This window comes from Pteropus vampyrus, unplaced genomic scaffold (assembly GCF_000151845.1).
Source record: "Pteropus vampyrus isolate Shadow unplaced genomic scaffold, Pvam_2.0 Scaffold275, whole genome shotgun sequence".
NCBI classification, from domain to species: domain Eukaryota; kingdom Metazoa; phylum Chordata; class Mammalia; order Chiroptera; family Pteropodidae; genus Pteropus; species Pteropus vampyrus.
The window spans coordinates 859238-885471 of record NW_011889056.1 but is presented as its reverse complement, the minus strand read 5'-3'; the positions used below and the strand labels follow the sequence as shown (position 1 = coordinate 885471).

General features: G+C 61.6%; 1 protein-coding gene across 2 annotated transcripts; it reads right to left on the bottom strand.

Moving 5' to 3' along the window:
* Positions 1 to 765: 765 nt before the first annotated feature.
* FLNA (filamin A) lies at positions 766 to 26207 on the bottom strand. 2 transcript variants are annotated; one of them, XM_011375557.2, is made up of 48 exons: positions 26162 to 26207; positions 22565 to 23052; positions 19321 to 19569; positions 19109 to 19206; positions 18840 to 18987; positions 18169 to 18287; positions 18005 to 18082; positions 17748 to 17910; positions 17447 to 17647; positions 16760 to 16897; positions 16551 to 16674; positions 16309 to 16445; positions 16007 to 16200; positions 15720 to 15833; positions 15493 to 15636; positions 14603 to 14726; positions 14360 to 14520; positions 14183 to 14273; positions 13930 to 14099; positions 13609 to 13726; positions 13251 to 13513; positions 12429 to 13026; positions 12158 to 12331; positions 11914 to 12076; positions 11671 to 11831; positions 11404 to 11574; positions 10929 to 11052; positions 10687 to 10843; positions 9873 to 10062; positions 9694 to 9717; positions 7112 to 7359; positions 6913 to 7008; positions 6631 to 6733; positions 6403 to 6543; positions 6169 to 6297; positions 5796 to 5969; positions 5537 to 5698; positions 5247 to 5450; positions 5018 to 5170; positions 4785 to 4907; positions 4422 to 4688; positions 4155 to 4292; positions 3840 to 3955; positions 3176 to 3308; positions 2253 to 2429; positions 1858 to 2076; positions 1570 to 1773; positions 766 to 1267 (listed from the first exon to the last, which is right to left on the bottom strand). In XM_011375557.2, exons 2-48 carry the CDS (start codon positions 22935 to 22937, stop codon positions 1080 to 1082), a joined length of 7944 nt encoding a protein of 2647 aa, XP_011373859.1. In that variant the 5' UTR covers positions 22938 to 23052; positions 26162 to 26207; the 3' UTR covers positions 766 to 1079. The 2 variants fall into 2 exon arrangements, with proteins under 2 accessions (XP_011373859.1, XP_011373860.1); XM_011375558.2 differs by lacking the exon at positions 9694 to 9717 and having other exon boundaries at positions 26162 to 26206.
* Between the last annotated feature and the right edge of the window lie 27 nt (positions 26208 to 26234).

Sequence of the window (26234 nt, the reverse complement as noted above, 5' to 3'; positions counted from 1 at the left end):
TGCTGAGTCTCCGCTGACTTTGGTACCCTTCCTCTGAAGGGGGGGAGCAGGCTCCCTGCAGCCCAGGGCAGAGGGCGGAATAACAGTGCACGGACGACCCGGTGTGGGGCACCGGGTGATTTTAATTTTTAGAGATGCTACGAGGGATGTGGGATGCGATGGACGGGGATGCAGAGGGGACCTTTAAGTGAGGGGCTCAGATTACCCCAGGACATTGATGGCAAGAGGGAGCCATGGCAATGCTCAGGGATGGAGGGCAAGACAGGCAAGAAGGACACCTGGGGCCAGGTAAGAGTGGGGCAAACTGTGCAACCTAGCTGGCAGTTTCTTGAATGCTGCCACCCATTCACTGAGGGGCCTTTTGACAGTACCTTATCCCTTATCCAAGGAATGGTGGCGCATTTAAGATGCCTAGGAGCTGACATGCACCTGCTGTGACTTGAAGACCTGTTTATGTGATCCTCCCACCCAGCACTTTGCCTCCTGCAGCCTGGCCACGGCCTGGCCCTCCCCTAGGACAGCCTCTGTTCCTGCTGTGGACTGGGACAAGAGTACCAGGCCCTGTTCTGGGGGTGCCATACACCCCTTGTCCTGCATTGATCTGAACCTAGGGAGGCAGAAAAGGTGAGGACTGATGGGGCCTCCCGGAGTCAGGGGCTGGGGTTAGCAGGAGCCCCTCGGTGCCAGGGCAGTGGGAGGGGCCAGGCCTGGGCTCGCGCTTCGATCTACGCCGCCGGCGCCCTTGCAAGAAAGCTCGAGCCACACTCAGGAGAATGGAAGCGGAACTTTATTCCTCGGCTAGGGAAGAGATCTAGCAGGTGGTCGTGCACAGGCCCCCACCCGTCACCCCTCCCAGAATCAAAGAAGACAGGCGGAACCACCGACGGCTCCCTCTGCTTGCCTCTCTTCTTTGCCCAAGTGGAGGCAGGTGAGCGCAGGGCAGGGGCGGCTGCAGTGACGGGGCGGCCGGGGCTAGCCAGGGCTCCAGGGCTGGGGGGAGGGGGGGCTGCTCGGGTCGGGGCAGGTGGGCGTGGGGACACTTCTTGTCCTGGGAGCTGCCGCTGGCACGGGCACAGAGCTCAGGGCACCAGGACACGGTAGGGGCTGCCCGGGATGTGCTCATCGCCCCACTTGACCACCAGCGTGTACTCCCCCTTGTCCTTGAGCAGGTAGGAGACACTGTAGAGCCGGCTGCCTACGTGCTTGACCAGGATCTCCTCGCAGGGTGTCCGGGGGCCATGTACCCCCACCAGCAGCATGTTGTTGCCTGGGGAAGGATCAGGCCTCAGTCCCAGGCTCCAAATCCCCTGTTCTCCACTGTAACCATACTGACCCCTTCCTCTTCCTCTCCGGTAGCCTACTCTGACCCCCTCGCCTGTTCCAGGGTGACACCCCTTCCTAAAGAATTGCCAGCATTCCTGACCCCTGGGGCCAGCAGAGGAACCCCCAGCTCCTCCAAGATACTTTCCTGAAGGGTAGAGAGGGCAGGGGGGCCCAGATGAGAAGCGACAGCCACACCCCCGAAAGCATTCCCAACCCTCCAGCCCCTCCCGTGTCCTAGGCACCTACCTGCTTTGCTGCAGTCCACTGTGAAGCTGCTCTTCTGGCCCGCGTAGGCCTTGCTCAGCCCCAGGCCCTTGGCCAGCACCTTGCTGGCATCGGTGGGACCTGGGCCTGGGGTGGCATGCTGGGGAGCACTGGCAGTCTTGGTCAGAGAGTCTACAAACACTGACGATGTCTCGTGGAGGCTGTGGTTGCTGACAAGACGGGGACCTGCAGGGTGGAGCAGGTGAGGCTAAGAGGCGGCCAGTGTGCCAGGTATTGGACTGGGCACGAGCAGTCTGGCGTGAGGCTCACCTGTGACCTTGGCCTTGAAGGGGCTGCCCCCAATGTGGTAGGGGCCGCCATACTTGATGGAGATGAGGTAGCTGCCAGGTGCCATGGGAGTATAGGTGACACGGTAGCCCTCAGGGCACTCCTGGCAATCCATCTTCACCTTGGAGGGCCCATCGATGGTCACTGACAGGGCACCAGCTCCCGCGTTGCTTGTGTTCACGATAAACTCAGCTGGGCTCCCTGTGGGCACAGAGGTCGGGCAGAGCTGGCCTGGCCCATTTCCCTACCCCCTGCCCCATTTCCTAACTCCCGGCATAGTTGTCACTTCTGTGTGCCTTGGGTTGTCACCGAGAGCTTAGAGGAAGGGCCCTAGCAGCTGTGTCCACATACTGGGGAAGCTATACCCACTGACCTACCTGTGACACCGCCTTCCAGGCCGGCTCCATAGGCAGACACCAGGCCTGGGTCCCCTCCATGCCCAGGCTCCCCGACTCGGATCTTGAAGGGGCTTCCAGGGATGTGGGTGCCATTGAACTTGACATCAATCAGGTAGATGCCATTCTCCCGTGGGATAAAGCGCACCGCATACTTATCTAAGGAGCAGAGGGGCGTGCTGTGGACCTGGGGTCCCTCTTCCGAAAGCAAGCAAGTGGCGTCTGCTTCCCTTGCCCACCAGCCTGAGTCAAGCCAGCCCACGAGGCCCACCCTGCTTCTTCCACAAACCATGCCGGGCACCCGCACCCTCCAGAGCACAGACCTCCTAAAACCTGAGGGGTGAAGCCTTAGACGCCCAAGCAGCCTGCTATCGTGGCTCATTTGGACTGAAATCGTTTGCAAGCAAAGCACGCGCCTCACTGCCTCTTTAGAAAGGTTACCACGAACGCCACGTTCCCGGCATGTTAACTGGGGCTCAGAGGCAGGCAGGAACTTGCTCGAGGTCCCGCAGCTGGGAAGGGGCAGCACTAGGTTGTGAGACTAGTGAAACGTGGCCCAGCAGCTGCTCTCACCCTCTCCTACCCCCGGGCTGCCCCAGGCCTGCCTGCAAGTGCCACGCCCTGGCTTAAAGGGCCAGGCATCCCCTTGGCCAGACTCAGAAGACTGCATCGCGCTGCCTGCAGTCGCGGCCGCTGAGCCAGATTCCCAAGGGTGTGTGGGTCACGAGTAGCGGCAGGGTTGCCTGGCTGACGGAGCCCAGGTGTGTGCACCCTGTCTCGGCTGCCTACGGAATCTGTACCTTCCTTTTGTACACTCGGCCTGCTTCCAGCCAGCTGGGCAGGCCTGCTGCTCTCAGCAGGGCCAGGGCAGATGGCCGGGTGGCCGGGTAGGGACAGAGCCTCACCTTGGTCGATCTCTGTGACATAGCACTCCTCCAGGGCTCCCGAGGGGCTGTGCACCTTGGCATCGATCGCCCCCTTGGCCCCATTCAGGCTGACTGCAAAAGAGGCTGGCTGGTTGACCTTTAGCCCTGACTCCTGGAAGCACAGCAGACGTGGTTAGACGGGGCAGCTGGGGGGAAGGAGGGCAGGGCCCCAGAAGCAGGAGGCCCACAGGATTGCACTTACCCATCTGGCGTCCAACTTGGTTTAAAGAGGGAGAGCCATTGATTCTCGAGGGGCAGTAAGCAACAGGCACACGCCCCCGCCCCCAGACATCCATGCTCTGCAGTCACACACCGGGGCGGCATGAAGGGAGGGCGGCTCCGCCCTGCGGGCAGCACTCAGCCCTTGTAGGCTGTCCCTCTTTAAACCTCAGCCCTGGTGCTCAAAGGGCACAGGCTTCTGTTCAAAGCCTTTAGACCTGAGACACGAGAAAAACTCCACGCGGCGGGCAGGGGTGCTTCCTGCCAACCCCAAGCGTGGGCTGTACCCGGCCAGAGCAGAGGCCCGACGCCCTGAGCTGGGCTGGGCGGGTCACTCGACACAGGGTCGAGGCCTGCTCTGTGCACGGCTCTGGTCTGGCCGGGCCCAGGAGCCGCAGGCGGGCGGTTTCTCTCAGTGCCTCACCTGAAGACTAGAAACAGTAAGGCGGCGGGCGTCGCCAGACGGAGAAGCCACAGGAACCACGAAGGGGCTGTCAGGGATGTGTTCCTCGTTGAACTTGACTGAGACCTCGTAGTCACCTGGGCAGGAAAGAGCACAGAAGGCATGCTGGGAGGCCCCCGCTTGTCAGTGTTCTAGCCTCCCACCTCCCACAAACAGCCTGGGTAGCCCCGGGTTTGCAAGGTGGAGGGGGGAGCTGGGCAGGGTTGTCTCCGTAGACCTGGACCAACACCCGCACCAAGGTGCCACTTCCCCTGCCCCCGGCTAGGTGCTCGGTACCTGGCTCCTGGACCACATAGGCCACGCCACAGGAGCCATCCTTGCGGTCCTCGAAGGAGATCTCAGCCTTGCTGGGGCCCTCGACAGCAATGGCCAGGCCCCCAGCACCAGCTTCCCTGGTCCAAATGCTGAATTCCGCTGTGGGAAAGCAGTGTGTCCTCATGGGGGGCTGCAAGCCCGGCCTCGGCCCCCTCCAAGCACAGCTGATCTTCCTCCATCCCCCTACCCTGCCCAGGAGAGCAAGAGCCTCTCAGGAAGCAGGCCTACCTGGCACTCCGGCTTCAGCCCGCTCCAGGCCAGGGCCCCCGGCGCGGACCTTGTGGGCTCCCCCTTCCCCTAGGGGCCCCACGGTGAACTGGAAGGGGCTCCCAGGCACATGCTGGCCCTTGTACTTGACGCTGACTGTGTGCATGCCCATCTCGGCAGGCACAAAGCGGATGCAGTACGTGTGGTTCTCCCCTTCCACGATCTCAGCCTCATGGGTCTTGCCTGATGGGCTGGTCACCTGGGCTGTCATGTCCTGGATGCTAATTTCTGCAGGGAGGGGACAGTCTGGTGAGCAGGAGCTCTAGGCTCCAACCTTCTGCTTGGGGCCACCAGAACTCCTCCACGATTCCCTATAGCTCCTACCGGGGATCTTTAGGCTGAGGTCACAATGACTGCCAACGTTGGCCACCGAAGGAGCCCGTCGCCTGCGTGTGATGCTCTCTTTCACCCGACCCTCGCCTGTCACCTTCACGGAGAAGGGGCTGCCTGCAGAAAGGAAGCACAGCCCATGCCCCCACACAGGTTACGTTCCGGTCTTGGGGTGCAGCAAGGAGGGTCGCGGATAAGAGAGAGAGGTGACTATGTGCTGCCCTCACCAGGCACGTGCTGGTCAGCGAACTTGATGTTGATGATGTAGTTTCCAGGCTCCGTGGGGCAGTAGGTGACCCTGCACGTACCATCCTCCAGGTCCTCTGTGTTGATGTCTACCTTACTAGGACCCTCAATGGAGAGGCTGAGCCCGCCATAGCCTGTGGGAGAGACACCCCTGAGCCAGGAAGCCAAGCACAGTGGTTTCACTGTGGCTGGCAGGCTACCGCCGCTTACCTGCATCACGGGTGTCGATGATAAACTCTGCAGGCTCGAAGGTATGGCCTTCGTGGAGGCCCTGGCCTGAGACCCGCACACGGCTGGCGTCCCCAATCTCCGACTGGCTGATCACCACTGGGATGGGGCTGCTGGCCACGTGCTGGCCACTCTTCTTCACGTGCACTAGGTGCTCCCCTGTCTCCTTGGGCACGAACGAGATCCCTGGGCACAGGGCAGGGCTGTCAGCCAGGGAAAGGAAGGTCTCCCACTCCCTCCTTTCCAGAAGGCCCTGCCCCTCGGCCTCTTACCCACATGGCCATTGCGCAGCCGCTTTAGCAGACAGGGCTCCTCCCGGCCCGAGGGCGGTACCACCGTAGCTGTCAGCAGACTGAGGTCCGTCTCAGAGATGTTGATGGGGATGTCGGCAGCAGAGCCCACCTTCAGGTGGGACATGCGCATCGAGTCGTCACCTGGCGGGAGACAGTCACTGGGTTATCTAGGCGCAAAGGAAGACTGCGCCCGCCCTGCCACCTGCCTCCTTCTGACACTATTCCCGCTGGCACTCACCTGTGACCCTGGCGGTGAAGGGGCTGCCTGGAATGTGCTGCTCGTTGTACTTGACCAGGATGCTGTAGTCACCAGGAAGCACAGGCAGGTAAGAGACGCTACACGTCCCATCCTGGTTGTCAGTGCAGCTGATTTCTGCTTTGGATGGGCCCTCGATGGCCAGGGACAAGCCCCCTGGAGAGAGTCACGGGTGAGGGTTGAGACTGCATTCAGGGACACTGCATCGATGAGGAAAAGCCCCGACAGGCAAGCAGATGTAAGGGCGGCGAGGCAGGGGGCCCCATTCAGGGGGTGTCTCTCCTGTGTCCAGCTCTCTGCAAGATGAGGGTATCCCACGGCAAACAGGCGGGTCAGGACTAGAGCTGCCACTCACCCTCTCCCGCGTCCTTGGTGTTGACAGTGAAGACAGCAGGCTTGTTCACTACTCCGTGGGTGAGGCCGGGCCCGTAAGCAGTGACATGGCCGCAGTTGACGTAATCCACATAGAATTGCAGGGGGCTTCCTGAGGCCAGAAGAACAACCGTGTGTAATTGGGACCTTGTGTCGTCCCCAGTCCTCCCCTCAGCCCAGGTCTCTCAGGCAGTGGTGGAATGCTGTGGGGACACACCTGGGATGTGCATATTGTCATAGCGAATGTCCATCTCGTGTAGGCCGGCTTCGCTGGGTGCGTAGCGCACAGTCACAGTGCCATCCTTATTATCGGTGATGGCTGGCTGCGCCACCTTGCCCGAGGGCATGCGCACTTCTCCTGCAGGGCAGCGGGGTCAGGGTCAGGGCAGCCCGTAGGCACACCCTGCTCTCTGTGGCTCCCAAGCTCCTTCCTGCCCCTACTCACCAGTGATCTCGCCCTTCTTGATGGTGAAGGGGATGACAAGGTCGAAGGGCCTCAGGCTGGTCACATCCAGCCCATTCACACCTACCAGGGGTCTCTCTGGTGCCTGCAGTTGAGACAGAGGGCTCAAGTGAGGGGCTGCAGGAGGGGAGGGAGTCCTAAGCAAGAGGATCCGGGGTCCCTCCGTACATGCGCCAGAATGGGGCCTCATGGGAAACCCAGCTGGCCAGCCCCCAAATGTCCCATAGAGCTAGGTGAGCCAGGAGGAGGTGGGCCAGGCCATACCCAGGTCTGCTGGCCACCCTGGGCGTAGGTGTACGGTGGGGCCAGCTGCTGAGGCCGCACTGGGGTCTGTGCTGTGGGCTGTTCCCCAGCCAGAGCCTGCAGAGCAATGCACAAGAGCTGGAGAGTCTGTCATCACAGAGGAACCCCAGGGGGACAGGACAGACCCCACCCAGACCCCTCACCCCTGGCCCCTCCTGACCGTCACTTGGAAGGGGCTGTTGGGCACGTGCTCGCCGCCAAAGCGCACACAGATGACGTATTTGCCCGGCTGTGGGGCCGTGTAGAAGATGTCGAAGGTGCCATCCTCATTCTCGACCACGTCCACGTCCACCTCAGAGCCATCAGGTGTGCACACAGTGCAGGTCACCTTGCCTTTGCCCGCCGCCTTGGTGTCCACAGTGATCACTGTCTCCTCCCCAATCTGGATGGTGGGGCCGATGCCAGCACCTGGTGGGGCAGGGCGGGTCCCCAGAGGGGGGCCGGGGCATGAGCGTGGCACTCGGGCCGCTCCCATCCGCCTGCTGCCCGCCCAGGCCTTTTACTGCTACTACCAAGCACAGCCAGGCCTCCCGCCCCCACCCCCAAGCTGGGACGGTGAGTAGTTTCTCAGAAGGCAGGAAAGGTTCCCCCAAGCCACCTCAAGCCAGGGAGTCCTGTCTCGTGGGTATCCCCAATGTGGGAAATGCCCGACGGGTGGCACCCAGGTGTCTGGGAGGAAGGAAGGGCCTGGAGGCCCATGGGGCCGCTGCTGCCATCAGGGCACAAGTGTTTGCCGCCACCTCCCCTGCCAACTCAGCCTCAGCCGGTGCCGTGGACCACACGCTGACCAATGCCAGCGCTCTGGCTGAGCCCACAGCTGCCTTCGCCCCTGTGGCCTGGCCCCGGCCCCCAGTGCTGTGTGCGGATGCGGTGAGGCGGAGTCCTGCTGCAGTGTGGGTGATCGTGACACTCGCCTCCCGCCCCCCAGGCCTGAAAGTGAAACTGGAGTTTCCTGACAACTGAGAATGTTTGCTCAACCGGAGGCTTGTGGTGAGGGGCGGCCAGGCCCGGCCTGGAGCACGCAGGGAGCTGGGAGCAGAGAAGCGGGAGGCAGCGGGATTAGCGCCCTAGCAGCACAGCGAACAGGCAGTGGCAGCAACGAGAGGGAAGGGGGAAAAAGGAGGCCCAAGCCACAGCCACCGCCACTAGGTTGCAAGGGCAGAGCAGCTGAGCAGCCTCCAGGGCCCCAGAGTGCCCGAGGAAAGGGGAGGGACAGTGACGTTACGATCTGGGCTCAGCCGTGGAGGCTCGGGGGGGTTGCAGGCTGTGAGGCCTGGCAGCGAGAGGCAGGCTGCCCCCTCCCCCCACCAGGCAAACCACCAGGAGCACGGAACCCACTCCAGGGCTAAGTTCAAGGGGCTCCCCAGCCAGCCTGCCACCGAGTTTCCCTGGGGCCGAGGGCTCCTGCTGCACTGGGCTCCATGCTGGCCTTGCGCAGCTTTCCGGAGCTCTAGACCCGGCCGCCTGCTGCCCATCCTGCCCTGGGAGGCCTCACCTCATACCCATCCACACCTGTCCACCCCTGCTGGGAACCTGGACCCACCATGTAGCTAGTGGTTTGGGCCCCGACTTCATCGGTTGCCCCTCAAATCCCCACTTTTCCCGCCCAGCCCATCAGCGGGTTTTGGCTGCTTCATCCTCAAAGTACACCTCCCCAATTTGGCGCCCCCTTCAAGCCACATTGCCACCGGCCTGGCCCCAGCCATCCCTTTGGCTGGCCTAAAAGTGACTTCAGCTCCCCCCGCGAGGCTCTCTGCCTCTGTTCTGCCAGCAGTGGCCAGGGAAACTGACCACTCCCTTAACCGAGGCCTGACCTTGCGTTTGGTCCCCAAGGACCTGTCCCCACTGCCTTAGGTGCACATGCCTGTCGTCTTAGGTCCCAGGGCCTGCTCTACACAGCCACTGAGCCCAGGCTGTGAAACCCTAGGTACTCTAACTCTCACCCTGGCTGCCTCACCCAAACCCCAGGCCTGCAGCCTTCAGAGCCTCCTAAGTAGTTGTCGCCTCATGGATGTTTCTGGCTGGGGCTGGCTCTCCCCTCCCATGCCCGAGTAGGAGAACCTCCATGCCTGATTGGGGACCCTCTGAATAACGTCACTGCTGCGGGAATAGGGGGAAGGAAGGAGGTGGGGAGGGTGAGAGGGCCACTGAGTGCACTTTGGGGCTCTGAGGCTGGGCCGGGCCCCGCCATGCTGGCCGTCCAAGCAGTCGACGCTGGTGCTTCTGCACTACCAGCCAGCCCCACCCGCTCATGCAGGCTGCACCTCCCCCAGCCCGGGACGCAGAGGCCCCTGGGAGGTGGGGATGAGGGTCTGTGGATCCGGCCAGGGCTGGGGACTCCCGCTGGTCGGGGGAGACCCCTTGTCCCCTTAGCCCATGCAGGAGCCCTTGACACGGAAGGAGGAAGCGAGAAGGAAGGGCCTGCTGCCCGCCTCTGGGGCTTCCCCGGGGTGCCAAGATCCCCAGACCCCCCAGTGGGGTGCCTCTGTCAGGATGCACCTCACCCCAAAGCTCTCAGCTGCAACCCAACTTCTCAGTTGGGGAAACGGAGGCCCAGAGAGGGGGAGGGCCGGAGCGCTCATGCTCAGCTCCGGAGGCCGCCCTGGGCTCTAACCCTCCAGCCCCCCTCTGTCCCTGCCAAGAGCTGCAGCTGGAACTGTCCTGGGAATCAGCACGGAAGAGGAAAGGAAGCTGCCCTCTGGGCAGGAGGGGCGTTGGGAGCGGCCCCAGCAAGCAGCTTACCTAGCCCGTGACCTCCGATTGACACTGAGGTGAGAGGGCAGAGAGCAAGGAGAAAGGTCAGGTGAGTCACTCAAGGGGGCGGCCCCCACTCCCACACGCTGCCCCAAGCAGCGAGCCCTTGCACACAGGCACACCCAAGCCCCGTGCTGAGCGCCATGGCCGACGGCGGGCGGGCTCACCTGTGACCGTGCACTTGCTGGCATCCCCGGTGGGCACAGCACGGACGCGATACGGAGAGAAAGGGATCTCATCACCACCATACTTGATAAGGATGGTGTAGCGGCCCGTCACATCCGGCACGTAGGCCACCGTGTATGTGCCGTCGTGGTTGTCTTGGATATGTGTCTTCTTGGGCTTGCCCTCAGGGTCCTGTGTGGCAGAGCGCGGGAGAGGGGGTTGGCCTAAGCCTAGCCAGGCCCAGGATCACCTCGAGCCCTCTCAAAGGGACATCCAGCACCACTGTTACAGGGATAGGCTCCCAGTCACTCAACCACTGTGGCCCAAAATGGCTGCCTGCCTCTAGCGCTGTCCTTTATTTCCCCACGGCCATCGTCCAGCAGGGAAGTCTCAAAATGTCCAACACTTCCTGCCCCCCGAATGTCAACGGGCAGGGTCAGGGAGCTCGGCACCCATCCTGCTTTATCCCTATGAGTACCTCTCGACTCCCATCCTCCACCCCAGGGCCTGCCCCAGCACTAGGAGTACCCCGGGAGATGTCAGGGTCCTATACTTATACCTGCCCCACGAAAATGTTGCCAGTGGGCAAGTTGAGGGATTAAGGGCTTTGATAATGTGCTCACTGTCGACAGTAAGCGAGTGTGTGGGTAGGGAAGCCTGTGCCCGTCACCGTCACCCTAGAGGCAGGAGGCCTGTGCTGCCCCATACTATACACATGGCTCAGGCCTGGGCCCCTCCCTTCCCTTGCCTTCCCTGGGCCTGGATCGGCAGTTCTGCAGAACGAGGCAGCCACCACCGCCAGGGCAGCCAGCTCACCGTGATCTGGACGGCCAGCAGGCCCTCCCCTGCGTCCTTTGCGTCAATGGTGAACTCCACAGGCAGGCTGGCAGGCACGCCAGTGGTATTGAGCCCAGGGCCGCTGGCCTTCACCTTGCTGGCATCGTGCGTAGGCAGCACCTTGACCTTGAAGGGGCTGTTGGTTGGGCCAGCGTGTCATGAGCAGTTAGGAAGCCTCTCAATGCCCAGCCCGCCGCCCCAGGCAGTGGACCGCCTCTTACCTGCGGGGCACCTCCTCTTCCCCGTACAGCACGGAGATGCTGTATGGCCCTTCACGGCTGGGCACATAGTTGACAGTCTGGGTGCCATCGGCGTTGTCCACCACATCCACCGGTTCCACCAGGCCTGGCCCCCATCCCCAAAACAGAATCTCAGCCAGTCTCCTGGACCCTCAACCCCACCACATTGGACAGCTGGAGCTCAGCCGTGCACCCAGCCCTCACCCCAAGCTTAGACCTCATTTGCCCATGCCCAGGAATGGCCCCAAGCCCTCTCTCCCTTCTGCCGCATGTGCTCAGTGTTGAAGTCCTATCTTTTCTACGTCCTTCTGGTCCCCCTGTCACCCTAGACTCCTCCACCAATGGCCTGCGCAACTGCTCCAGCCTCTTGAGTGCTGGGCCTCCGTTCTCCTTCCCTGGCCCCTCAAAGAGTACCGTGTCTTCCGGACCCCTGGCTCCCAGCTATGTGGACACTCACCTTTGGGCCCCTGCACTTTGACCTGCAGTGGGGCCACACCGGCCTTGCTCGTGTCCACCTGGAAGGACTGAGGGAGGTTGGCGCGGACCATGCCTGGGCTCAGGCCAGGCCCAGAGCACTTGACCTTGGAGGCGTCTGTCACATCGTGCACAGGAACCTTGAAAGGACTGCCTGAATGGGGGAATGCAGAGGGACAGCAGCTGTGTGAAACAGAGTGGATGGCGGGCAGGTGGTCCCAGTGCAGCCCCAGTCGACCTGCCTCCTCACCTGGTACTTGGTGGCCACCATAGGTGACATTAAGGCTGTAAGTACCAGCCTCATAGGGGATGTACTCGACCGAGCAGCTGCCATCCTTGTTATCCATGCAAGACATCTTGGCCTCAGAGGGGCCCTCTACAGCTAGGCCTAGGCCCCCTGTGCCAGCTCCCCTGGTCCAAACAGACAGCTAGTTATTGCCTGGGGTTCCAAGGCCCATCGCAGGTGACCCCTGCCTCCTGGGCGCTTGCTCACCTGGTCTCCACAGTGAACTTGTTGGGCTTGTTGGTGGTACCACTTTGGATGCCTGGCCCATGGACACGCACTCGGGAGGGGTCACAGCCCTCGGTCACGGGCACCTGGAAGGGGCTGCTGGGCACAGGGCTGCCATCATAGGTCACGTCCACAGAGTGGAGTCCTGGAGGACAGCAGGCCAGGTAAACAGGAGCCCAGGCCACCCCGCCCCATCCCCCCATCCCTTGGGAGCCCCAGCACATACCTTCCTCATAAGGTGTGTACTCGACTTTGTACGTGCCATCACCGCAGTCCTGCACGTAGGTCTCAGTCAGGTTGCCTGAGGGATTGGCCACACGAGCCTTGACGTGCGGCCCTCCAGTTTTCGTCAGAGCCCGGGCATCCACACTGAACTCGGTGGTGGCCTCTCGGAAAACACCTGCAGGGGGACAATAAGGAGGATGCATGGGGCTCCAGGAGCTCTGGGGACCCTGGCTACCCCCTGACACACAGTGTCCCACAGTGGGGCCTCTCACCTTGGCCCTCGATCCCAGGCCCATAGCACTGGACACCTGAGGTGTCTACTGCAGGCTCCACCTGCAGCTTGCTGGGGAAGTTGGGCACAGGCTGGCCACCATATTTGATGGTGACGGTGTAGGCCCCGGGGCATAGGGGGATGTAGGTAATGGTATGCGTGCCGTCGCCGTGGTCCTGGATGTGTACCTCCGCTGGCAGCCCCGCCTCAGAGCGGATCTCAATGGTCAGCTCTGCGCTGCCTGCGCTCGAGCAGTCCACGTGGAACTGGCCTGCCTCGCCGGCGGTGGCCCGCTCCAGCCCAGGGCCTGAGCACTTGACCTTGGACGCGTCAAAGCAGGGAACCACGTGGGCCTTGAATGGGGAGCCAGGAATGTGGGTGTCAGCGAAGAGGATGTTGATGTTGTAGTCCCCGGGCTCGGTGGGCACATAGGACACGGAGCATGTGCCATCCCCATTGTCCAGACACTCAAGCTGGGCCTCACAGGGGCCCTCCACTGTCAGGCCCAAGCCGCCTGTGCCGGCGCCCTTGGTGTCAATGGTGAAGCGGGCGGGGGAGCCCGCACTGCCCCCCTGCAGCCCCGGTCCAAATGCCTTCACCTGAGGGAGGAGACGCAGGTCAGGAGCCGAAGCCACGTCACCTCCCTGACCCTTGGCCCTGGACCCCCAGCCTGACCATCCATCTACCTCCTCTTGTTCTGGCTTCCCTCCCCCACCAGATGGGTACAAGCAGGCCTGGGCATGGCCATCAGTCATAAGGACACAAATGATAAAGGGTGATGGCAAGTCTGGAAAAGATGGGGGAGCCCCCACACCTCAATTACCTTACTAGGCTTGGTGGGGGACACAGCTTCCAGAGGAAAGGGGCTGCCGGGCACAGGCACACCATCGTAGGTCACCTCAACCTCATAGGGCCCCTCTTCGCGGGGCACAAAGCGCACGACACTGTTGTCAGCCCCCAGGCCTGGCTCCACCTTGCAGGGCACTGAGGCACCCGAGGGGCCCACGATCTTGGATGCCACTTTGCCTTGTCCGCCGGCACCCTTCGACTTGACTGTGAACTCCTGGTCTTTGCCAACATCCACCTCTATCGAGATGACAGAAGGGAGAGACTTGTGACACCAGGCCCAGTTGACCACCGGGGCATCCTCAGTGAACATGACAAGAGCCTCAACTACTTACTCTCTCCAAGGCCAGACACCTTGATCTTGCTGAGGTCCAGGCTTGGAGACACACCCACCGAGAAGGGGCTCTTAGGGATGGGATCCCCTCCATAAGTGACATTGATGCCCACTGGGCCCTGGAAGGGGTGCAGAATGGCGGGGCCTGGGTCATGACCTTGGTCTCCCTGGTCTGTGGCTTCCCCACTTAGGCATTAGGGGTGGTGGTCAGAGAGACACTGGCTCTCCTCCCCACCCCCAGCCTTCTATGCCCACTGCTCGAGGAGGCCCACGGGCTTGGCAGGTGCAGGAGGGGTGTAGCTGCGGGCTGTGAGGTAGCTACCTGCTGCACAGGAGTGTACTTGACCGTGTAGGTGTTGTCATGGTGATCGATGACATCCACATCGCGCGCTGCATCCCCCTTGGCCAGCCCCGAGAACTGAACGTCCAGTTTGCCTTTGCCAGCGGCTTTGGCATTGACCGTGAAATGGGTGGGTTTGCCAAGCTCGACACCTGAGGAGACAGAGCGACCATGTATGGGCACTTTGCCCCCCCATCTTGAGATTCCCCTGACCTCTCCACAGAGTGGTCCTCACCGGTGCGGCTGAGGCCCGGGCCCTCGGCCTTCACCTTGCTGGCATCATGGGAGGGCTCCACCTTGACCCGGATGGGGCTGGTGGGTGTGGCCTGCAGTGGGTGGGAGGAGAAAGACTAAGAGAAGAGCAGCACCCCAACGCCCAGCAGTGTTAGGGGCCAGGAGCGGCAGTACCCACCTGGTCAGCAAAGAGGACCATGATGGTATAGCTGCCGGCCCCGCGGGGTGTGTACTTGACCGTAAAGGTGTCATTGTCATTTCGGATGATGTCAAAGTCAATGTCGGCCTCGGCAGGGCCCACCACGCCAGGGGCGCACTTGATGCCGATGCTGACGTCACCTACAGCAGGGGAGAGAGCAGAGGCTGGGACCTCGTGTCGATGCCTCACCCACTCGCCCACCCACCCAAGGCAAGGCCTTACCCTGGCCAGCCTCCGTGCAGTCCACAGTGAAGTAGGTGGGCTCATGAGCCTTGAGCCCTGTCTTGGCCACTCCTGGGCCATACACCTTGACCTTGTTTGGGTGGCTGCCAGCTCCCACATTCACCTGCATAGGACAGAAGTACAAGGGTATGACCAGCCTGGAGGAGAGGTCCCTTCCCCCACTGCCAGCTGGTATGCAAAACGGTACAACCACCTTGCAGAAGTGGGAAGTGGTCTGGTTCCTCAAATGACTAAACGTGTGACCGTATGATGTTAGAATTCCACTCTTAAGTATCTATCTACCCAGAGAAGTGGGCTCTCTTCAGAAGTCTGCACACCTATACTCAAATGTTCAGTGGCACTATTCACAACAGCCAAGAGGTAAAAAATCCCAAAGGCCCATCCACGAACGACTGGATAAAATCAAAACAAAACAAAAACGTGGTCTGTCCATACAACAAAATACCATTCAGCTATGAAAAGACAAGGAGTATTGGTTCATGCGACCATATCGAAGAACCATGACGAAAACATTTTGTTGAGTGCGAGCAGCCAGACACACAATGCAAGATGTCAACACGATTCCATCTCTAGCCACTGTCTAGAATAGGCAAGCCCAGAGCCAGAGAGCAGATCAGTGGTTGCTTAGGGCTGGTGGAGGGGGATTTGGTGGGTAGAGGGGTTTCTGTTTAGGATGACAAAAACGACCTAACCTTCCATTGTGATGAAAGCTACACAACTCTGAATGGACTCAAAAGCACCAAGCCGTACACTGCGATGGGCGAGCTGTATGTGATTGTTCTAACTAATAGAGCTGGATGAAAACAGGACGGGCACTCTATCTAGGGAGACGGGAAAGGCCTGTCAAGGGCAGCAGAGGACCGGCTCACCCGGAAAGGGCTGTTGGGGATGCTGACACCTCCCCAGGACACCATGGCTGTGTGCTTCACGGGTTTCCTGGGCACGTAGGAGCAGCTGTAAGTGCCATTGCCATTGTCCTTGACTGTTGCCTCCACAGGGCAGCCCTCATTGTCCTGGAAAGCAGGTGGCCAACTGGTCAGTGCCCAGGTCTGGGCACCTACGCCCCCCGACTCTCTGCCATGGGTGGGCACCGCACCTGCACTTGAACCCGGAGAGGGGCCTTCCCGCCGTGCTTGGCGTCCACTGTGAACTCTGCTGGCTTGTTGACGGCCACGCCAGTCTTCTCCAATCCAGGCCCACGTGCCTTCACCTGATGAGGGGTCACCCAGATCTCAGGGGACCAAGTGCAGGCCACCAAGGACACATGGGTGGGAGGAACACACTGTCGGGGATACCTGCCCAGGGCCTGGACCCCCTCCCAGCCCAGCCCCCAAGCAGAGGTAAAAGGGGGCCAAAACCCCGCCAGCCGCATATGCCCTTTACCCTGTCTGGGTGGAAGTCCTGTGGAGCCTCGCGGATGTCAGCCATGAAGGGGCTGAGGCGGATATCTTCGCTGTTGCAGAGCACGTGCACAGCATACTCGCCAGCCTCCTGAGGCCAGTAGCGCACGTCACAAGAGCCATCGCCCTTGTCATCACATTCAATCTTGGCCTGCGACGGGCCCTCCACTGAGAAGCCTGACAACAGCCACCAGTTCCATCAGTATCCTGGAGCCTGGAAGCGGCGGGGAGCCAGCCCTTTCTCCCTTCTGCCCCCCGGTGCCCACCCTGCAGCCTGTAACTTACCCAGGGTGCCTACGTCATCCCCAATGGCCTCCACCACGAAGTCCGCTGACTTGCCAACGACGCCACCCTCCAGCCCGGGGCCCCAGGCCCGCACCTTCTGATTGCCACACTCAGTGCCCACCTTCACCTCGAAGGGACTGCAGAGAAAGAGCCACACAGGGCAGTGTTGAGGGACACCACCCCGAGCCCAGCGCAGGGGAGAAATGGACCACCTTGGCTCTGAACACTGCCAAGGGCCTCACCTGCGCCCGATGTTCTGGCCGCCCCACGTGATGGTGACAGTGTATGTGCCAGGGGCCATGGGGTAATATTCAAAGCCGTAGACGCCATCCCCCAGGTCCTTCTGCTTCACACGCTCCTCACCCTCTGCCAGAGACAAGGGAGGAGCTTAGGCTTGCCCAGCAACGGCCCTGGGGCTGCCATCGCCCACCCTAGCCACAGGCCAACTTACTGGGACCCTTCACAGTAACCTTCAGCTCCCCACTGCCTGCGCCTTTTGTGTACACCTTGAAGTCGGCAGTCTCCTTCACCCGCACGCCCTTGGGCTGCAGGCCCCGGCCGACGGCACGGCAGGCACCCGGGTTACATGCTGTGGGCACAGGGCTGGCTAAGTCACCGGAAGCTGGCTCTGGGTGACCCCTCCCTGGCCTCCCATAGGGCTGGGCCATCAGGATGGGGGCAGGGGCCCTCAGAACTCGGCCCCACGGGGTAGGCAAGGGACATGCAAGAAAGAACCGAAAGGGACTGTGACCCCAGGACCCGCAGCCCCAGCCAGGATGTGGTGGCCTCGTCCCACCCGCTCCACACCAACCCTCCCCTCCCAGAGGAAGACAGATCCAAGTACCGTTGACCCTGCGGGCAGAGCAGAGAGCAGCAGGTTTCTAGACAGCTGGACGAGTTCTTCCAAAGGTGAAAGCGTGAAAAGAGAGAGAGAGAGAGAGAGAGAGAGAGAGAGAGACACGAAGGGGGCGAGAGGAGGAGGAGGCGGAAGGGCCCCAGCAGGGGAAGAAAGAGAGCGCACCCAGACAGCGGAAGCACAGAGACCCAGGGTACTGGGGTGGGTCGGGGCTGGAGTGTCACCCACCCCGCTGCCCCTCCCACGGGAGGCTCCAGCACGGGGCGGCCGAGACCAGCCTACCTTGGCCAACAGTGACAGTGTAGGGGCTTCGAGGGATGGGCACACCGGCGAAGGTGACGTGTACCGTATGGACACCCTCCATGGTGGGCTGGTAGCTACAGCGATAGGTGCTGTCGCCCCGTGCCTCCAGCTGAGGTTCCACGGTGCCCTTCTGTCCTGCAGGGTCCTGGATCATGACCTCCACCTCGCCCGTGCCAGCTCCTGCCACAAGGTACCAGCTCAGCTCCTAGAGCCTCCGGGCTGCTCCTGGGCCACGGTAGCTCTCTCCCCAGACCTGCCTGCCTCAGCAGCCTCCCCTCACCTGCCGTGAAGATCTCAAAGTATGTGGTCTTATTGGCGATATTGCCGCTGGGTTCCAGGCCGGGGCCCTGGGCAGTCACTTTGCTAGCGTCACCCTGGGACTTGTCCACATATACCTCGAAAGGGCTCTTGGCAATATGCTGGCCGGCAAAGAGCACGGTGACCTGTCGTTTCCAAGAAAGGCAGGCTGTGAAGGTGGGGTTGGGACCCTGCAGCCGCTGCCCCTGCCCCCAGCCTCCCCAGGGGCTGTGGGCTCACCTTGTGAGTCCCCGTCACCTCGGGGACATACCAAACAGAGAAGGTACGATTCTTGTCATTATTAGCAGTCACCTTTGCCTGTAGTGAGAAGGAACCCGTGAGCCTCTGCTAAGAACAGCTCCTCCCGATGGAGGGACCGCAGTGCCCCGCGCCGCCTGCCCTACCTCCTCCTGGTGTCCAGCTGGGTCCTCCACATAAACGAGCACCTCTCCCTGGCCGGCACTTCTGGTCTCCACGGTAAACTCTGCCCGCTTCTTCACCATATTGCCCGTGGGCTCGATGCCTGTCAGGGGACGGTGAGGAAGCCACGGGCTGGCCGTCAGAGCCACTGCCTGACCCCTCCGCCCCATCACCCTCCCTTCGGTAGTATCTCCTCCCGCAGGCTCAGCGCCCCCTCCCTGCTGTGCCCATCAGGAACAACGCTCTCAACTGGGTGAGTCAGTTCAGCGTGAACCCTGGCGCATGGAGCCTGGCCTTGGGCCCCAGCTGCGCTCTTGCTAGGAGACAGGCCTGGGCCTGTTTTCTGGAACGCTCACTTGGGTTTGCCTGGGCCCTTGCTCCTGTGTGATACCTTGGCTGGGTTTCGTCTCCATTTACAGTAAAGCAGCTGGGGTCCTTGCTTCTCGAACACACTCCGCCTTGCCTTGGGCTGATGGCTAGTCACAAGTGGCCACTTTTGACCAGCCCCCAACCCATTCCTGTCTGACTCTCGGGGAGCATTTAATAACCTAGCCACCACATCTCTGAAGGCTCCCAGGGACCTCCAAATTTAGAAAGGACCCTATCCTGCAGAGAGGGTCAGCACACCGGAGCGCCCCTGGCCCGGCTCCCTCACCTGGCCCATAGGCTCGGGCTTTCTTGGGGTTCAGCTTGGGCCGCAGAGGAGCCCCTGGCTTCAGCTTGGCCTTGGGGAACTGGGACAGGTAGGTCATAACAGAGTGTTCATCAACATTGGGATCCACGATCTCCTCTGGAGTGATCACCTGTCGCAAGTAGAAAACAAGAGCCATTTGGCCTCCGTGCCTCAGGTTCCTGGGATGTGACACCTCTCCCCACTGGGACTGTGGTCCCCGGACAGCCCTGGGAGCCCGGGCAGGGTCATACCTGAGGGATGCCCAGCCAGTCGTCGGCCTGTTGCATGGCTTCCCGCGCGTTGTTCACAGGCTTACTGGCGTCCCAAGAGTCCCAGTCAGGACACAGGCCTGTGGTACGAAAGGAAAGATGAGCCTAGGGACCACCGGACCGCCTTGCAGGCTGCCTCCTCGGCCCACTCACAGACGGCCTCAGCTCCCTACCCTCACTCCCACAATCCTCACCCGGGGCACAACTATCGACAAGGGCACCGAGGGCCCTTCCGCTCTGCCAGTCCCGACTGAAGTTGGTGATGGGCAGCTGCGGCAGCTTGTTCTGGATCCAGCCCAGGAGCCTCTGCTTGGGCGTCTGCTTCTTGGCTTCCTCATCCTCCTCCTCGTCCCACATGGGCATGGAGATGGAGTAGTGCAGGATCAGGGTCCAGATGAGGCCCAAGATGAGCTTCAGGTTGCCGTCCACGATGGCCTTGCTGTCTGTGAGGAAAGGAGTGGCAGTGTCTCTGTGCATGCGTGCGTGTCAGGCGGCTCCAAGACAGCGCGGAGTGTGGCTGCACAGGGGACCCCAGGGAAGGAAGACCCTGTGGGGCAGGGTGGGATGTGGGTTCTGCCCAGGACCCCTGAGGGACTGTGGGTAGTTTCAGAGATGAAGGACACTTCTGGGGGAAGACGACACACCCGTAGACGTGAGGTAACAATTCAGCAAAATGAGGGGGTGTTGCTGGGGGCCCAGAAGGACTGATGACAGCTGAAGGCAGCAGACAGGGCCAGGGGAGGCCTCCGGAGTGAGCAGGGTGAGTGCTTTGCAGCTACCCCAGAAACGGCCCACTGCCTATCTCCAGGGGTCTCCAGGGAACAAGCAGGGGGAATTGCCCGGCCCCATTGGTCCTGGGTGTCAGGGCCTTTGGCTTGGTGCTGGAAGGGGAGGGGGAGCTGGGGCTGAGGAAGGGGAAGAGGAAGGAAAGCGGGTGGAGCAGTTGGGAAATACGACTCCTTGCTCCCCCAAGGTGGGTGGCATGAGGCAAGGAAGTGGAAGCGTTGGGCAAGCACACTTTGGGTAGAGGGTGCGAGCCCCAACCCCACTTCCTCAGTGCCCCTCATCCTCCCCTGCATAGAGCCAGTCTGGGAGCCCAGTGTAACCGCTGATTGGGCCACATGGCCCTGACTCACTGGGGCCCAGCGGGAATGGCCTGTCAGCCAATGAGAGGCAGAAGGCATCCTGGGGGCCCCTTTACCCAGCCCAAGGAGGGCAGAGTCAGTGGGCCTGGGTCAGGCACCCAGGGAGCAGCATGAGAAATGGGGTAGCAGAGGCCATGGGTGGGGTCTCCGACTCCCGCTGCCTCAGCAGAGCCCAACCCGCCCTCTTTGCCACCTAACGGGCTGCTGGGCCTAGGGCGGGCAGCCACCAAGCTAACCACAGGGGAAGTGGTTAGGGCGGGCACCCTGCACCCTGTCACTATGGCAACTCCTCTTGGCCCCACCCAAGGCCCTCTGGGTCTCAGCCTCAGAGTGGGGGGCTGAGGGTGGGGCTCAGAACAGGCAGGCTTCCTAAGAGCTCATCTTTGAAATCCCTGCTGCGTCTCCACCCCACCCCCCAATCAAGAGAAAATACTTGTCTAGTGAGTCAACTTGGGGGTGGGGAGAAGGGGATGGATGCCACCAAAAGGGCCATCGATGGCAGGTGGCCTCTGAATCCAGCAGGCAGCACCTCGAGGACTGGCTGAGCCACTCAAAGCAGAGTGGCCCTCCCTGTTCCCAGACTGGGGTTAGTCCCGGTCCTGCACTACTGCCTTGCATTGTCCCCAAATGATGGGAGGGTGAAGAAGGGACTTCAGACTAGGAGTGACTGGAAGGTTTAGAGAAGTACAGGACCAGCCAGGGCTTCCCACCAGGCCACCATCCTCAGAGTCCTGCTGTGACCCATGAGGCAACACACAAGGCCAAGCTCATCAGCCCTGGTGGGTCAGGCTTGGCCAGGCCGGGTCCACCCCCTGGTCCACAGAAGGCAGGCCTAAACCATCCCCATCCCCCTCACAAAAGAGGGAGGGAAGGACCCGCCAGGGCTGGGAGACTGCCTGGTTGGAAGGCCCCGCCCCATCCCACCCCCTTTCCCCAGGCCCCAGCAGTCTACCCCCTCCCTCCCCTAATCACTGCTGCTTTCCAACATTTTTTTGCCTTATATGGCAAAGCTCTGGGAACTAGGCCTGCTCCAGCCAGCTCACAAGAGAAGAAGGGAGGAGGGGGGAGACCCCCCCAGACAGCTGGGGTGTGGCCCGCCTCCCCACATCCGGTTGCCCCCCCACCCACCCAAGGCTCAGAGATGACTCAGCTTGGCTAGACTGAGGCTGGGACTGTGGGGTGGGCCGCGGCCTCTGCTGGCATTCCAAAGAAAGAGGTGAGGTTCTTGAGACCTGCCCTCTGAGTGGTTGGGGGCACCTGGATCTTAGTTTCTGACTTTATTAAGCTCATTCTCTTGTGCCAGGGCCAGAGGGACAACTGGAAGGCCCCTTTCAAGAAAGTTCATGCCCCTTCTTCTCTCCCTGTTGTACCTTTCCCCAAGTCACCGGTTTGGGTGCCTGTCCTTGAATGGGTTCCATCTTGAGAAGAGCCAGGGATGCTACAGTAGGCCCAGTCAATGCCAGCATCACCAGCCAAATGACATGGACACTGGGCTGGCAGTGAGCCCAGCACACGGAGTACCTACCTACCAACCATCTCTTGCATTCTAGATTCAGAAAAGCAAGTCCTATATGGAAACAGGAGTTTGGCCCAAGACCAACGGTAACTCGGTGTCTTAGTAGACTACAAACCAGCTCCCTTCACTGGCTGACATCCACACTCATCTCGGGTGCTGTTTTGCTAGCCATATCCCACTCTGGCCCCCTAAGTTCCCTGGGGGAGATCTAAACTGGAGATTGGAGCCATCTTGGGGTGTGTGGGGGGCGGGAATCTTCCAGGGCCAGAAAAAGCTGAGCGCCCTAAACAATGGGACCAGAAACTCCAACTCCCTTGTTTAGGAACCACAGGGGCGCCTGAAAGCCAGAAGGCCCTCTCCGAACTGCTGTAGGGGGTGGAGAACCCGGGCCTCCCCCTCCACAGGGATGGGGTGCCGGGCGCAGGGCCAGAGTCTGGCCAGTGCCCACCCTTCTGGCCCTCTCCCACCACGGGTGAAGCGGTGGGGGCGCGGCCTGCGGAGGATGTGAGCTCAGTCTGGGCCTAGGCCAGCCGGGGCGCGGCAGGCGGGGGCGCGTAGCGGTCCGCACACCCGCCTGGCCGGTCTGCCAGCGCGCCTTTGTTCTTGAGGCCCGCGCGTAGCTGAGCAGCCCGGGGTGGGGGGGCCCGGGGCAGCGCCAGGGCTCAGGGGGGTGGCTGGGAGGGGTCTACCCGAGGAAGATGGGAAGATGGGAAGATGCATGGAGCCCCCGCCCTCGCCCTCGCCCTCCCGGCGCCACGGGGCTGCACACGCCCTCACCAATGGACACGAGCTTGATGCTCTCGCGGTCCAGGAACTCGAGCGCCACCGACACGTTCTCCAGCTGCATCTGGCGGAAGGTGGGCCTCTGGTTGTGCTTGCGGTGCATCTTCTTCTGGCTGAGCACCTCGAGCAGCGCGATAAGACGCAGCCCGTCGCTCAGGTCCGTCTGCAGGTTGGCGATGCGCTTGCTCACGCATTTGAGGTGCTCGTTGCACCAGCGCGTGAATGTGTTCTGCTGGATCTTCTTCCACGGGGCGTCCTCCGCCAGGTCCTTCTCGGTGGCCGGCATCTCGGCGTCTCGCGTGTCTGCGCCGCCACCCGGAGCCACGCCCGCCGCGCTCTGGCCGGCCCGGGAGTGGGAGCTACTCATTTTGAGGCGCGAGGAGCCGAGGGGCGGTGCTGCAGCCTAGGCGAGGGGACGGCCCTTTAATTAAAGTCGCAGGCACTTCAACGTCCGCGGGAAGATGCAGACAGCGGAGGTTGCGCTGTGGAGAGAGCGAGCCCTTTAAATGCGGGTGGGGGCGGGGCTATGGGGCGGGGTCGAGGCGGGGCGGGGTCGTGGGTGGGACTTCAGGGATGGCCCGCCCCGCCCCACCCGTTGGAATGCTCCCCAAAGCCCCCCCTGCCCCTGCCGTTTTGACCTGACCCCCGGGCTCCGGAGAGGGCCGCTGGGCCCCGAAGGGGGCAAGGACATACCCAAGTGCCGCAGCCTCGCGCCAGCGCTGCAGGAAACGCTGCAGCGAGGAAAGGCTGAGCAGCGTATGGCGCTGGACCACTTGGTCTCCAACTAGCACGCCATACAAGGGACTTTCCTTCCCCAAGGCCCCCGCAGGGGGTGGCGTAGCTAGCCCTCCCTGAGTCATGTGGGCTCCGCCCCGTCCCCCACAGCCTCCGCCACCCTCACTTCCCCCGGGCTCCAGCGACTGGGGTTCCCCGACCACACCCCGGCCAGCCGACCTGGCAGCAGCAGGAAGGGGCCGGGTCCTAAGGGCGAGCACTTGGAGAGTGCAGGTCCAGGGCCAGGCGCTGAGGCGAGCGCTTCGAACGGGTGCCCCCCACTAGGGAAGGGGGCCCCGGCAGAGCCGGTACCCTAGGCCGGCCCCCGACCTCATGGCCCAGGCTGGCCTGTGCACCTGCGCCCACCGGTCCTCAGCGCTTCCCTCCCTCTCTGCTCCACTTGGAAGGAAATGGGGCACTGGGCCAGGAGGCCGCCAGCACTCCAGGAGCAAGCAGTCTTGGAAGGGGCTGGGCGTGCCAATGGGCCCTGGCAGAGGGCGCCATGTGATGCGTGCAGAGACAGCGAGTGTCCCAGTGTCCGCCTGGGGTTGCCGTCCACCTGGGGCACTGGGGGTTTCCTCTCCTGTCTGAATGGCCCCTGAGCCCCGTGTGACCCAGGAGATGGCCGGGCGGGGGCCCCTTCCAGACCGAGGAGCCTGCTGGGGGTTCCAATAAGGCTTGGCAGTCTCCGAGCCCCTGCATCTGGGTAGGCTTCAGTACCCTGGCAGTGCAGGGGGCCCTTCCCCAGAACAGGGGGCCAGGGGACTGAGGGGGAAATCACAGAAGGCTGTTCTTCCAAAGCCTCCTGAGGAGCCTGGACTGTGTCCCAAGGGCATTGGGGAACCTATTCACTCAAAATTAATTTTCTGGTACTAACTCTGGAGACAGCAGGGAGGCTGCTGTGGGGAGACGGAGACCAGCAAGAGGCCTGTTGGGGACACACTGCTACCCTCTTCAGTCAAGAGAAACCAGCCTACCCATCGCTTCGTCACCAGAGTGGACTCATTCCTCCCAGTCCCATGTACCTCCCCTCTCCAGGATGCTCCCTTCTTTAGGTTTCTGTTCCTCCTGCTCAATTCTTAGATTGAGCTGCACACTAGTAGTAATTATCTGCTAAAGACCTGTGGGACAGAAGGCCCTGGTTCAGCCAGCACGTCATGGCCAAATATGGTTGACTGGAGCGTGCCTCAGGTCTGCAGTACCCGCGGCGGCATAGTCATTTCGAGGCATACTCCCCTGCCCTCCAGCATAGTCATTTCGACGCTGCCTGTCATCTCACTGGTTTTTCCTCACCAAAGATGGTGGTAGGGACTCCAAATACCATTTCCCAATCTGAGGCCCAACTCCTGTGCCGCTTCCCCTCTCTTGACCACTGTCAATCACACCTGCACAAAAACTCCATACCACAGTCTGGGAACTGGAGTGGAGATGGGAGGGAGAACTTTGAAGGGGGGACACAGATGGACCCCTCCCTACCAGGTCCCATTCAAAACAGGCTGAGTTGTTTTCCTGCTTCTTCTGCCCCACTGGAAAGCGAGTTCCCAAGGACAGCATTACATCGAGAATTGATTTTCTTTTCACCAAGTGCCATTCAACTGAGTCATCAGTGTTCATTTCTTAATCTTCAGAGACCAGGGAAACTGAGTCAGAGTAACTGACCAGTAGTCAAGTCCAGCAGAAAGGGGGACAGAGCTGGGTGTCCTGGCTTCCAACCCCAGGCTTTCCCTATTTGGGGGAGACAAGGGATGGGAGTGTAAAGGGCTTTTGTCCCTAGGGGACATAGTATCACCACCAGATGGCGCCCCATCCTAAAGCCCCCAGATCAGGCAGTCGGTCCTTGGAAGCCTAAATCCAGCTCTTTCATATTTTCCCTTATTTGGAGTAGATTCTTGGATGTTAGACACACCCCGCCCCCCCCACCCCGCCCCCAGCCCTCAGACCCCAGGCCAGGCCCTCCCACAGGGGCACTTTAGCTAGTGGGGAAAGCCTCAGAATGAGTCGGTGAGAAGAGACCTGGGCTGCCAAGGCAAGTCCAGGTGCAGCAGGTGAGGGCACTCATTTTCTGAGCTCCTACCTTGACCTTGTAGCCTGGAGCACGTACAGGTATGCCTGCTAGTGGACTTCACCTACTTTTTCTGGACCCCAGTAACATGAGAGTCTGGGCATTATTGCTGCTCACATCCTGGCTGGTGGTGAACATCCAGCTCAGAGCCAACCTGGGACGGGGCTCAGGGCCCAGCCTAGGAATCTGACTTGTCGGAGGAGACTCTGCTTCCTGTGCCTGGCCACAGCCCTGCCCTGGCCCCCATGAAGTGCAGCAGCCCGGTAACCAGCTCCCCTGTGTTCAAGGAGGACCGGTGCCAGTGAAGAACTCGCTGTTGCCCTCCCACGGGGCACTCTGGCTTGGAAGTGTCCTTCCAGATGGCCACTCACCTTCAGCCCACACTATGTTCCACTCTCTCAACATCCTTCCCAGACATGCAGTGACCAGCTCATGGGCATCCACGCGAGCCCATATTCTGCCAAACGCTCAGACCCCTCTGTCTCAAGGCCATCCAGGGCCTTGGGCTTCCACACTCCTGGGTACAGATACAGCTTCACGGGTACACTAGGGAAAGCAGCCCCCGGGCACAGCACTCCCAGATGCAGGTGGCCCTCCCCTGCGCTCAAGCACCCCAGCTGCACCAGGCTTGGGCCTGAGTGCGCGCCGGCGTCTGCGTTCTCGGGGCTTCTCCGCTCACCTTCGCCACCCCCACCCCGGGTCCGCGAGCAGCGCGGTGACCATCTCGCGTTGGAGCCCAGCCGCGGAGGCCTCACCTGCTGTCCCTGCGGACGGCCCGCTACCGCAGGGTGGCGCCCAGCTCGCCTTCGCGCCCGCGCCCGGCGCCTC

Bases quoted from the DNA above. Each gene is read 5' to 3' on its own strand.
- FLNA (XM_011375557.2), bottom strand. From the start codon at position 22,937: ATGAGTAGCTCCCACTCCCGGGCCGGCCAGAGCGCGGCGGGCGTGGCT. The intron at 10,063-10,686 runs GTGAGCTGGCTG...TCTGCCACACAG, and splicing joins TGCTGGCCGTCCAGATCACG to GACCCTGAGGGCAAGCCCAA. The intron at 3,956-4,154 runs GTACCGAGCACC...TTTCCTGCCCAG, and splicing joins CTATGTGGTCCAGGAGCCAG to GTGACTACGAGGTCTCAGTC.